A 13,944-nucleotide genomic window follows, 5' to 3' on the forward strand; every position below is an offset into this window, starting at 1 on the left:
TACAAATACATGAAATAGCCCTACTGAAAGGGTTTGGGGGAAAAGTACTGTTCTAAATAACTGAAGAGTGGAGTCTGTAACATTAAAGGCAAAAGGAACTGTATAAAAGCATGGCATTCTAGTTGCAGTTATTTTCCACAGGGGTATTGGCTACCAATTCTAAAGTCACTATATACATGTGTACAGGAATTGAAAAATTAAGTAAATAGATGGTTGATGGTGGGAATCAGAGTTTTCACTGTTGGAGATTTCAGTGTAGGAAATTGTGGTTAAAAACAAGGGGGAGACTTTACAATATTCCATGTGGTAATGGAGAAATATTTACAGCTATGTTTGTATACACACCAATATATTTCCTGTTCTTTAAGCTGAGAGGGCCTAAAAGAAATAAAATTCCATTAGCAATGAGCCAGTAGCATTTTTTTCTCTTCAATTCTCTGAGACTAAAAATCTTTTTTTTTAAAAAAAAAAAGATTTTTTAATTTTATTTTAGACATAGAGAGAGAAGCAGAGACACAGGAAGACGGAGAAGCAGGCTCCATGCAGGGAGCCTGACGGGATTCGATCCCGGGACTCCAGGATTGCGCCCTGGGCCAAAGGGAGGCGCTAAACCGCTGAGCCACCCAGGGATCCCCCAAGACTAAAAATCTTTGATATCTTTCCCCTAATGTTTAATTTTTACATTTTGGAGTTCTCAAATTCCTTTAGTAGTAATAGCCTGGAAATTTGAGACTTACTCCATAAAAGTGCATATACCTAAATTTTCCTGCAGTTTCAAAAAGTCCATAGATATTTAAGAATCTTTGTGCCACAGATTAAGAAACCCTGCTTCTCTTGAATCATATTAATATTAGTAGTAGTGGATGAGGGAGGATATGGACGTTTTAAAAAGTAAATTTATTTTTCTCTTCATCCTTTAATTCTTGTCTTATGTGGACTGAAGATGAGGTTATTTTAATAGTTGCTGAAGGTTTGGTGAAAGTGTTTTGAAAGATTATAGCCCTAGGACAATGCTTACATTTGGCACTGGGCTACTAGCAGGGCTCAACCAAGCTCCAAAATTTGAAATTCTAATATTTAGTAAATTTATCTGTTCTTGAAATGAAGTGTAGCCTATGCAGCATTGAAAGAGCAGCCAGTTGGTACTCCCATATCATGTGCCAAAATGTGAGTTTTCTTTTTGAACATTTAGTTTGATGTTTCACTTACCTTTTGTTTTTACAGAGGAAGAAGGATTTAAGCTTTTTATAAGGAATGTTACCAAGTACAGTCTGCCATCTAGAGACAGACTATTCACTGAAGATATAGTCACAACAGTTTATTTTTTTTATTCATATGGGTTGCATGCGGAAACCTATATAACAACTTCAAATTTTTTTTTTTTAAGTAGTTTCCGTGCCCAGCGTGGAGCCCAGCGTGGGGCTTTAACTCCTCATGCTGAGGTCAAGACCTGAGCTGAGATGAAGAGTTAGACACTTAACTGAGACACCCAGCCTACCTCAACAATTTCTATTTTTAAGGCATCCTAAAAGGTCGACAAGTTTCTAAACGTGTAATATTTGTAATAACCTATGAGGTAATTTTTCTCTATTTGTGTACATACTAGCTAGACAAACTGCATGTATCACAAGATATTTATAACTAAGCTTGAAATGCTCACTAAAAAGCAGCCAAAGTATCTGTCTCTTTCTCTACCTTTCTCTCATCCCTCTTCTCAAATCTTGAGAAGGACTTTTAAATGTATGCAGTCACTGCAGTCTTACATAGCTTGTTAAATTCTGTATTCTGGTATGCAGTGTTCTTTTAGTAAATATTTCTCAGTTTGAGTAGCCTCAGCATTTCTTCTCCTTTTCTGATTTAGATTTTCTTTAGTAATTTGTCTGTATTTACTTTCAGTCTTTCTCTTTATTTTGATTTACAACCTGCTGTCCAGTAAAGTAAAAAACAGAAAATGAGACTACCAAAAATCATCTGTTATATGCTTAGATTTTCTCTCATCCATCACCAGATTAGATTTTATTTACTAAGACTTTATAATCCTATCTTTAAAAGAAAATTCTTAAAATAGAAAGCTGTTGTTTCCTGTATGGAACAGTTAGTAAGAAAGCTATGAGGAAGGTTCTTTGCTAAGTGTTCTTAGGCAATGTTGGTATATTTTACCCACAGCCAGGTTCAGTAATTTTGAAGGAGCCAGAATGTGATAGAAGATACAAACCCAAAAGAGCCTTTGTCATATTTGGATAAATTGATTTGCTAGTAAATAAAGTTTTGTATATTTTCAGTTTTCTCTTCTGTCTTCTGTACCTATTTGGAAGGATACCGAGAAGGCTAGAGTTCTTGCTTAGGCTGTCTGTCATCATAGAATAGAGGAAGGGTAGAATTGAAAATGAGAAAGATGAGGTGAGACAGTTCTCTAAACCATGTGGTTCTTGTAAATGGAGAAAAATAGTTTTGGGGTTCTTGGTTCTTTGACAATGACTTCTTTATCACCTTAACTCATCTCCGTGATGGGTTCTAGTCATTTTGGATAGATGTTTAGTGTTAATGTATGTGATTGATTCCACTCTGGGAGTGGAGGCTTTGTTCTGGGTGATGGGAAAACTGCTGGAATGACTCTGCCTGGTTTTGGAATAAACTAGGTTACTTGTCTCATTCTTCAAATGGCATTAACCTGGCAACATGGATAGTTAGGAATATGGCTTTCAGTAGAGCTCAACTAAGAAACTAGAACTTTTAGCTTCCCTCCAAAATGGGCAGGATAATCTATCAAAAAAATGAATGCTCATAGTAAGTGAGCATCGTACATGCTACCAGTACAATACTAAATTCTTTACATTTGTTATTTTATTTATTTTTTATTTTTTTTTAATTTTTTTTTTTAAAATTTATTTATTTATGATAGTCACAGAGAGAGAGAGAGAGGCAGAGACACAGGCAGAGGGAGAAGCAGGCTCCATGCACTGGGAGCCTGATGTGGGATTCGATCCCGGGTCTCCAGGATCGCGCCCTGGGCCAAAGGCAGGCGCCAAACCGCTGCGCCACCCAGGGATCCCACATTTGTTATTTTATTTAGTTCTCATCTGTTCTTCGTAATTTGTCTAATACACATTTTTTTTAGTGCCTCCTATGTACCAAGCGCTATTCCAGGCACTAGTAATTACAGCATGGAACAAAAATTCCTAGTCTAAAGTAGTATTCTCACCAATTAACGATTAGAAATCTGAGTTTCATAGAGGACAATTGATTTTTTTCATTGTCCTGTAGCTTAGTAACTGTTGGAACTGAGATTTAAACCCTACTATATCTGATGCCAAAGATTTTAAACCACCTAGGATGACTTCTTGAGGGTTTTGCTAACTGTTGTGGTTACTGTAACCACAATTACAGTTTTCATTGTTGTCCATATCACTAATTATACCAAAGATATGTTCTCCAGCCCTATTTTCCACTCCATTTTTTTTGTATTCTATAATAGCTGGTAAGAATAACATAAAATTTTGTGTTTCTGGCAAACTTATGTCAAGAATTCTTCGACTACCCTCCAGTGAGTCCGTATTGGTAATGACTACACAAATGCTTAATAGGCAAAGTTTAATAGCAATCTGTCTTTTAGTTTAGTTTTTAACATTTTTTGTTTGAAATATATTCATTACTTATTTTGAGTAATACATACACAGAGTTCAAATTTCAGGAAATGCAAAGCCTATACAATTCAGTATCTCCATTATATCCCTAAACCTCAACCACATATTTCTCTTTCTCTGAGGCAACCGATATTTGTGTCTTTCCAGAAATATTTAAAGCACATACAATCAAATGCATATATATCCCTTTTTTTATGTATGAATATATCCTACAGATCTTTCCATATCAAATACAGATATGTTTATTATCAACAGCACCATAGATCCCACTGATTTTAGTCAGTAGTGGTTAGTCATGGACCCTATAGCCAGACTGCATGCATATAGACCATGAATCTGCTACTGGGAAACCCCTTTTGCAAATTGCTAGATCTTTAGGTGCCTCAGTTTTCTATTCTGTAAAATGAAAGAAAAATAGTACATTCTTCATAGGTATTGTTGTGAAGATTAAATGTGTAAACTTAAGGGGCTTATTTTTTAGAACAGTGCCTGCCTGCCAAGTAATGAGCCACTCAAGTGTTAGCCGCCGCCACCAACACCACCACCACTGTCATTATCATCAACACTTTGAGTTGTTAATCAGAATCTTGTGGGTATATGGATTTTTCCTTCTGCTATCACAAACAGTGCTTCAGGGAATAACGTTGTACTTTCATTATCTCATATGTGTGTGAGTTTATGCATTCTTTGCAACAAGTAGAATATAAAGTCCAAGGAGTGTGTAAATTTGTAATTTCAGTAAACATTTGCTAAAGTGCGTATTATAGGAATTGTTTCAAGTTCTCTCCAGCAGTTTGACATAATTTAAATGATCAAGAGCTTGATGGTAGCTTTCTGATGTTATTCTGTTTCTGGAATTATTCATGGTTAAATATGACCATTTTGAAAGTTCATTATATTCATTAGAAGTATAATCCTGTCAGGAGGGCCTGTTTAAACAACCTTTTATTTTTTTATACAGAATATGTATATTGGTAGGTTATCTGAAGATTCTCACAGATAGTATTTCAGAGAGTGGAACATAATCTTTTCATTCCTTATTTTCAGATAATTATGTTTCTGTGAATCTGGGTTATTTCATATCTTTAATTTACTTTTATTATTCATTGTCAAAGCTTAATATAGGAGACAGAAGATTTAGGGTGTCAGGCATTTTTTGAGGAACTGGGGGAAATACAAAGATTAATAAGTAGTAGTCCCTGCCATACTTTTTTCTAGTGGGTGAGTTAAATGCAGACCATATCCAGGTTAGAAAATGTAGAAAGGGACACAGAAAAATATGTTGTTGTTTTTCTTGTTTTGTTTTGTTTTGTTTTGTTTTAGAAAAATATGTGAGACAGAACTTTGGAAATTACCTGTAGAATAAATACTTATTCAGGTAAATGACTAATAGTAAGCAAAAAATCAAAGTTAGTCATCAGAGAATATAGTAAAAGGATATAGTGTTACAGAAACCAATATAATAAGCAAATATTTTAAATAGGGTATTACTAAGAAAGACTTTGATATAACAATTAGCAGATAATAGGTGTGAAGAAGCAGTTACAGAAGAGTTGTGGGACTAGACTGAAGAAGAATGAACAGTTAGCAAGCAAAAAGTAAATAGGCTAATGTTTTGAATAGTCATTGTGGCACCAGAAGGATTTAACTCTTTAAAAAAAAAAAAACCTCAATGACAAGTTTCTGTTCATTTTCAAAAATACAGCGTTAAACATCTCATTTTATTTTATATATGATAGTCATTTTAAAGATGCTAAGCATGGGACTGGTTTTTATTTTGCTTTTAATACTAGTTACTATTTTGTTGCCTTTCACTATAATACTAAATTAATGCAGCAAAATAGTCTTCCCTTTTTGAACTAACTTGCTAGTCCATTGAAGTTATAGTTAAGATTTCACTGTATATGAAAACCACCATATCAGTCATGGAAGTAGAATTGAACATTATTTATACTAATATTTACCAATGACATGTAACTTTATAAGTAATCTCTACACCCAGTGTGGGACTCAAACCTACGACCTTGAGTTCAAGAGTCTCATGCTCTATTTACTGAGCCAGCCAGGCACTACTGACATGTAACTTTTTACTGAACCAATGGGTTTAGTCTTGTTCTTTCTCTGGACTTTTTTTTTTAAGATTTTATTTGTTTATTCATGACAGACACAGGGAGAGAGAGGCAGAGATATAGGCTGAGGGAGAAGCAAGCTCCCTGCAAGGAGTCCAATGCAGGACTTGATCCCAGATTCCAGGATCATGCCCTAAGCCAAAGGCAGACACTCAACCGGCTGAGCCACCCAGGCGTCCGGATTTTTTTTTAAATCAATTTTACCAAGATAATAGTTTATATGCATTAAAATATACATGTTTTAAATGTACAGATAAATGACTTCTGAGAAATGCATATAACCATTTAATGATACCCCAAGCAAAATATAAAATATTTCCATCTAAGAACAACTAATTCTTCTCACGTTTAATAACTTAAAAATCTAATCTTACTTTTGTTTGATTAGTACTTAATGAAAATAATTTTGCTTATGGAGAGTACCATGAAAAAACTCCTGAAATTCCATGCTTTTTATATAAAGGACTCTATTTCAGGTTGATAAAAATAGTTAATGACACAAACAAGGTTAAATATAGTTAAAACAATTGTGTGTGATTTGAGTGATTTTTATTTATTCATTTATTTTGGGGAGGACAGGGGAGCAGAGAGAGAGAGAGAGAGAATCCAAAGTAGGCTCCATACCTGACATGAAGCCTGATGCAGGGTTTGGTCCCACAACCCTGAGATCATGACCCAAGCCTAAATCAAGAGTTTGATATTCAACTGTCTGAGCCACCCATGTGCTCCTAATTTGAGTGATTTTTAAAGAATGTTTGGCAGAAAGTTATATTTACTTGAGATAATTTATAACTAGAATCCAAAGCATTTTTTTAAAAAAACTCTGAAAATTAAGGCAGATTATAGTATAAATAACCTGTCTTCAATGCTATAAATATTGTTTAGTTTTCCCATAAAAAATGAAGTCACAATATAAAAGTTTCCCATTTTGTTTAGGAAATTGCAGATTGAAAAGGAACTCTAAAAATATTTTCCCTTGTGTTACTCACCTTTCAATCTATCCTCTACACCTGGATGTAGGGGATACCTGTTGGTGATAATTAATGAATTCTGCATCCTGAAAATGAACAAGAGAGCTATACATCAAGTAATTAAAACATGCTTAGAAATGGTTGTGATTAAAAATATGGGAGAGATCATTTTTCTCATTTTGCAGGTTAATAAAAATTAAGTCAAATTAAGTTTAATATGCCTAATGTGTCATTGCAGTTTTTTTATTGGGACTCTGAATTAAGAGTACACTTTGATTACTTCTGGGGGCTGTCTACTGCTCCATGCTTTTTCCTGTAAGAGTATAGTACACATTAGAAACTTTTCCCTCTTGTATTCCTAAATACGGTTTGAATTGGAGCTGGTAATCACTGGCAAGGAACCTGTCAGAGATTATAATGTATTTTCTTACTGATTCATTGAGTCTTATTCTCATGATTTTCAACTTGAATATTTTACATGTATACAGTTAAAACTGAATCTCATGTAATTACATTATTAGACCAGTATTCTCTGTAACTCCAGATTGATTTTGAACTTTATTTTAATTTATTTAAATTATGTTAATTTTTAATACAAGTTTTTGATATAAACCACTTAAGAGTGATGGTATTTATATAATTTTTGAGATAAAAATTATGTAGCTAATATAAAAGTAATAGTAAAGAATGAGATGAGAAAGGGGTTAACTTTTTTTTGATACTTATGTTGAAGTTATCAAGCTATTTTTCATGTTCAGATAGAACAGATTTAACTGACAGGTATCATTAGATTAAGGAACATTTAGTTTTAACTTATAGGATATTCTGATGATAAAGAATATCAGAAAGAGACATGAAGAGAGATAATATTGTCTATACTTGGGTGTTATTCATACTAAGGTAATCATCTATGTGTCTGGATAGCACCAGTCAATCCTTAGGGCCCTCCTTACAATATAAATTTATTATTTTATGTCTTCATCATCTTTTCCTTCCCAAACACTCCTCTCAGTTTTTTCCCCCTGCTTAGCTAATTCACAGAATATTTAGGTTTTATTCAATTTTATTTGTTTGTTTGTTTATTTATTTATTTGAATATTTAGGTTTTAAAAAATATGTCTGAAGAACTTTGAAGTTCTTGAACAAGGGATTCCCTTAGGAATCGGGGGGAAGAAAAAAAACCCAAAAACTTTGATATAAAATTTTCAAACACTGGTCAGTTTAAATTTAATGTTTAGCATGGGATAGAAAAAGATTAACTGTAAAATCTGTTGTTCCACAGGTACTGTGAGAATAGAGATGTTTCGAAATATGCAGAATGCAGAAATCATCAGAAAAATGACTGAAGAATTTGATGAGGTATAGACTTCAATATTTATACGTTTATACAATACACAATATTTATATTATTTTAAAATGATGTATATGTTGATTATTTTAAGTTTTATTTTAGTTTGGTATTTAGTTTAAAAGAAGATACACTATTTCCTCATTTATATGATAATCCATGTTACTAATTCCAAAGTTAATGATCTTTGGCACTTTCATTACATTGCATGGAGGTATCACTTAATAAAGACTGGTAACTGATATAGATAATAAAATTAGTGGTATGAAGTAGAATTTGATTCTTGACATTCATTCTTGAAGACCACCTAAAATGCCCCAAATTAAAAATGCATCTCCAGTAGTTTTATGTTCTATAGAGTTAGTCATGTTAAATGTTTTAAAGTAAAAAGGATTTGGGGGTCAAAGAAGTGTGAGTAGGCTGAATATTATACCTATTTCTGTTTTAGAGATGGCCAAAACACGTTACCTTATTTAAAGTTCTTAGAAATCCTGATGGAAAAATAACCTGCCTAACTGCATTTAATCCATGTTTCCTAAAATTATTTTACGTAGATCTCTCTCTATTGCCCGCTCCCCACCTCCTCATCCCCATTTCGTGTATAAATACGTTTCTATTTGGACAGTCTACTTGAGAATATTCTGATTTCTACTTAGAATACATGTTTTCTTTGCTAGTCTTCATGAATTAATCAGCTTTACACTGATTGTAAATTTTGAAACAGTTTGACAATTTTATTTTTGTATTCTGTTTATGATGAACTCATTTTATGTCATTCTTTAGGTGACCATTAATTTTAGTTTAATATTCTGCCTTTTGATTTAAATAAGATTTCTATTTTTTGTAGATGTTCTTTTTTCTTGGCTTTCAACACTAACGACAAAGATGTTTTTTTTCCCAAGTTTACTCTTTCAGTGGGATGGGCATAGCCTTTTTTTTTTTTTTTTTGTAGTAGTAGGAATATTTATATTTGACTTTAAAAAGTACTACAAATACATGGTAAAATACACTTCATTCTCATGAAGTGTTCACCTTTATTCTTGTGATACACACAAAAGCATTTTCATGAGCATCTTTACAGAAACATTCTGTCGGTGGCTTTCAGACTATTTAGTCACATTCCATGGGAGATAAGGGAGACCTTACATTATGACCCATCTATATATAATGTCCATAATTACTTGTTTTCATTTCTGGTGGCCAAAACATTCTGAAATTCCAAAGGATGATTTTTTCCTTCAATTTAATGGTTGCAAAATTGGCCCTGACTAACCTGAGGCTATTAAATGTTTTATTTATCTCAGTGTGAATATTTATATGTATTGCTGGTGAAATATGAATGTTCTTGATGACAGGGGGCTGCCCCAGATTCTTTTGGGTTATGATGGAATATAAAGCATATGTACTATATTAGGTTCCAAAATTCAAAAATTTATGGATTCTGAAACATTTCTATGAAATTACTTTTCATTTCTTTTAAAAGGCTTTTTTTTTTTTTTTTTTGGTAACTTCATGAGTTTATATATGACAAATAGAAAATAACAAAGCCAAATAAAGGTGCAAGTGGTAGGTTTTCTTTTTTTTTTTAATAATAAATTTATTTTTTATTGGTGTTCAATTTGCCAACATACAGAATAACACCCAGTGCTCATCCCGTCAAGTGCCCCCTTCAGTGCCCGTCACCCATTCACCCCCACCCCCCGCCCTCCTCCCCTTCTACCACCCCTAGTTCGTTTCCCAGAGTTAGGAGTCTTCATGTTCTGTCTCCCTTTCTGATATTTCCTACCCATTTCTTCTCCCTTCCCTTCTATTCCCTTTCACTCTTATTTATATTCCCCAAATGAATGAGACTATATAATGTTTGTCCTTCTCCGATTGACTTATTTCACTCAGCATAATACCCTCCAGTTCCATCCACGTTGAAGCAAATGGTAGGTATTTGTCATTTCTAATGGCTGAGTAATATTCCATTGTATAAATAAACCACATCTTCTTTATCCATTCATCTTCCGATGGACACCGAGGCTCCTTCAAGTGGTAGGTTTTCTGACCAAATACTGTACTAAAAACCATGTCAGGCTTGCAACACAGGTGATGGAGGTCACAGATTAAAAAGTAGTATGTATCTTGGACCTTAAGGACACTATTAAGAGTTTAAGATGGTATTTCCCAGACTTTGTTGCATATTAATATCATTTGGGGATATTTAAAAACTGATGCTTGGCTCTCTCCCTTATTCCCAGACTTTCTGATTTAATTTGTATGGCACGTAATCTGGTCTTGGGATTTTTAAAGTTCACCAGGTGACTCCAATGTACAAACTTTAGGAGAAACTTTGAGAGAAAACCAAGGTTTAAGCTTTAAAAACACTTTATATGAGAGAATAGAATGAGGGGAAATACAATGTGAATACACAGTGAAATTTCAAAACAGGATATCATTGCTTTGTAGTAAGATTCTGAGATAAGTAGGGGTAGATGAGGAATTCAGTAAAAGGAAGATCATGATATATCTAAGAAAATATTCTTGTGAATATTTTCAAATATTCAAGTGTATTAGAAGAATAGTAAACTGTACCAAAACTGATAATGAGTTAAATATAGGAAATGAAATTATTTAAAAAGGTGTTTATTTCTTTTTTTTTTCAAGTTTTTTTTTTATTTTTTATTTTTTTATTTATGATAGTCACAGAGAGAGAGAGAGAGGCAGAGACATAGGCAGAGGGAGAAGCAGGCTCCATGCAATGGGAGCCTGATGTGGGATTCGATCCCGGGTCTCCAGGATCACGCCCTGGGCCAAAGGCAGGCGCCAAACCGCTGTGCCACCCAGGGATCCCAGGTGTTTATTTCATATTCTTAAATATTATCTACCAATATTTGAGAATACTAACTACATCAAAAAAGAATGTTTTAAAAACCACCATTTAATGAATAAGTCATAAGGATAAAAGATACACAGACAGCATGGGGAATATAGTCATTGGTATTGTAATAGTGTTGTATGGCGGCATTTGGTCGCTACACTTGTGGTAAGCATAGCATTATGTCTGACCTTGTCCAATCACTGTATTGTACACCTGAAACTAATGTAACATTGTGTCAGCTGTACTTCAGATAAATAGATAGATAGATAGATAGATAGATAGATAGATAGATAGATGATTCTAAAAGAAAACATTCTGTTTTTCCTATTTGACAGTACAGCTAACACAATTTTATTAGAATATATTCATTTAAAGCAGAATTATATTAATTACTAAGGCTATTTTATCGTTAAGTAAGCTCTTTAGCAAAAACCTGTACAGTATTTTTACTGTTTTTGTTTCTTCAAAATACTGTATAGGTCTTTTAGCCCCTGTGAGTGGAAGGAGGTTAGTTTTGGTAAATTGTATTTTGTGGTAAAATTCGGAAAGATTTGATGACAGGATCCATTGGATCCCAAGAGCTTAGAGCAATGTCTGGTTTACAAGGAGTAACTATTAAAATTTTGTTAGATGAATTGATGCATTGTATTATAGCAAAATAAAGGTGAGATGTGTTAGAAGTAGCTTAGATTGAAGGTGTTTATGTTAGGACAAGGTGGTCCAAGAGTATATTATTGCCTGAGAAAGTATAGTAGCTACTATTCCTTATTACAAACTGAGTCTAATGTTTGTTTCTTTTTCAAAAAAAACCTTATAGGCCTGCACACAGCCAAAAGTGCTACATAATTGTAATATCAACGTAATTTAGAAATATATTAATTCTCAGAGCAGTCTGTGGCTCTTCAGTCAGTAGATAAATTTAGTTCCTGTTAGAGACAGCCCCTGACACATAAAGCAAAATGTAGTAGCATTTCTTCCCCAGGTTATTAGAGTCACATCTCCAAATGTAAACTCTTAAGTATGTTTTCCAAAGGTCACTTTGCATAGTTTTCATGCATTGAAATGGGACATCTAGATAGCGATATTTTGCAACACAATACAATTAATGTATTCACTTAGTGCCTTTAATTCTTGTCTATGTTATTTTGTATTGCTCACAATTACAGAATTTTTTACACTGTGCTCTTCTATAATGATTACAACTTACCCAATGGCTTTTTTCTCTTCTTGTTTCTAATCATATGCATTTCTATGAATTTGTTTACGTAGACTTAAGTATAGAACTTCTCATTTGTTTATCCATTTGAGCATTTATTAGTTAAAAGATTAAAAATTTTAAGAAATGTAAAAATGATTAAGTATTATACAAACGGAAAAAATATAAATGAAATGCCAAGGATATGGTGGAAGAAAACTCAAATTACTTCTAGTCTCAAATTAAAGTCTAAATTTTTAAAAATGTTATATTCCATAATAAAATATTTTTCAGCCTATTGTCTTAATAATAGTGAATACCTATGATAAAGCTAAACAATTCTCTTCTCCTCTTCATCTTCCCTATGCTCCTTCTCAGAAGGCTTATGTTGGTAGAGTGCTTAAGGAGTAGCTGCCTGGTGATCATTTCAGACTTTCTTAGTTTGAATTGTCTTATTTTTTAAATATGTGATAAATAAAAATAGACAAAGGTTTTTTTTTCCTTCTACCTTTGGTAATCAGATCAAATAATAAATAAAAATATAAATCATTATATTATCATATTACATTTATTTATATTTATAATATTTATTAAATTACACTTATAGTGTAATTTGCAGCATATACTTATTTATAGATTAAATGCATACACTTACCAATACCCTTGAGCATTGAGCTCTTCTTACTCTCTTAAAATACCTCAGATACAATACAATCTGAAATATTAACCTAGTGAAGGCCTACAAAGCTTATTTTATATACTAAATATTAGTAATAATTTATTTCTTAATTTAATTAAAAATAAAGAGAAGTTTTAATATTTTCTTGCAGTACACCACTCAGTTGGTGTTGTACATATCACTTTGGAAACCACTTCATAATTGAAGGAGGTAAACAAGAATATTAAAGAAAGGAAGCAAAGTTGGGAGTAAGAAGTGCCGAAAAGAAAAAAAAAATAATCACATAGAAAAACTCATGAAGACTCAAGAAATTGTAATCATTTGTAATGTGAAAAGGTACAAAATAGGAAATAATACACCTGTGAACTTTGTAGTGCAAAATATTGGAGACCAGAGGAAACCTGTTGAATGGTAATAATAGCAAATACTTATGTGTACTGTGTGCTTGACACTGTATGTTCTTTACACATATCTAATTTTATGAAGTAGGTCTTATATATTACTATTATCTCCATTTTACAGATGAGAAAATGGAGGCAAAAGGGATTAAGGAAGTTGCCTGAGATCACACAATTAGTAAATGATAAAGTCAGGAATGACACCCAGAACATCTGGTTCCTGAGTTCATATTCATAACTACAACCCTGTTGTGCCTAGTATACAATATAAGTCTGTAATCTGAAGTAACTCGGAGAAAATCACTCAAGTAATAATTGTACTGTTTACACTTAGACTCCACTTAGACACCTTCAATCATATAATACACTTCTGGCTATTTTTGTTACCAGATGTCTTATGGCCAACCAAATAAGTTATGGAATTAAATTAGTATCTTTTTTAAAGGACCAGTTATATTCTATTGACATGTTGAATCTTTTTGGATTTAACCCATTCAGTTATATTATTTGAGACATCTCTCCTTATGAGAAATGTGTAAATGAGATACTCATAAGCCAAAAGTAACATTTTTATCAGTGGATACTGGTTTAAATCCCCATCTGATTTTGATTAGATAGGATGAACTGTATATTTAGGTTATAGCTATACCCTGGTCATTTCAAGATTTTTATTTTTCAGTTTTAAAATATATCTATAAAGCATGATTTTATGATGAT

At 32.8% G+C, this 13,944-nt stretch overlaps 1 protein-coding gene across 11 annotated transcripts in view; it reads left to right on the forward strand.

Moving 5' to 3' along the window:
* The window catches only part of STAG1 (STAG1 cohesin complex component), a 393,663-nt gene that overhangs the window by 203,863 nt on the left and 175,856 nt on the right, over positions 1 to 13,944 (forward strand). For all 11 annotated transcript variants that reach the window (XM_072792608.1, XM_072792615.1, XM_072792616.1 and 8 more), the window contains one exon: positions 8,027 to 8,103. In XM_072792608.1, coding sequence (XP_072648709.1) covers positions 8,027 to 8,103 — 77 coding nt within the window. The remainder of the gene's footprint in view (positions 1 to 8,026; positions 8,104 to 13,944) is intronic.

This window comes from Canis lupus, chromosome 22 (assembly GCF_048164855.1).
Source record: "Canis lupus baileyi chromosome 22, mCanLup2.hap1, whole genome shotgun sequence".
Lineage (NCBI taxonomy): Eukaryota > Metazoa > Chordata > Mammalia > Carnivora > Canidae > Canis > Canis lupus.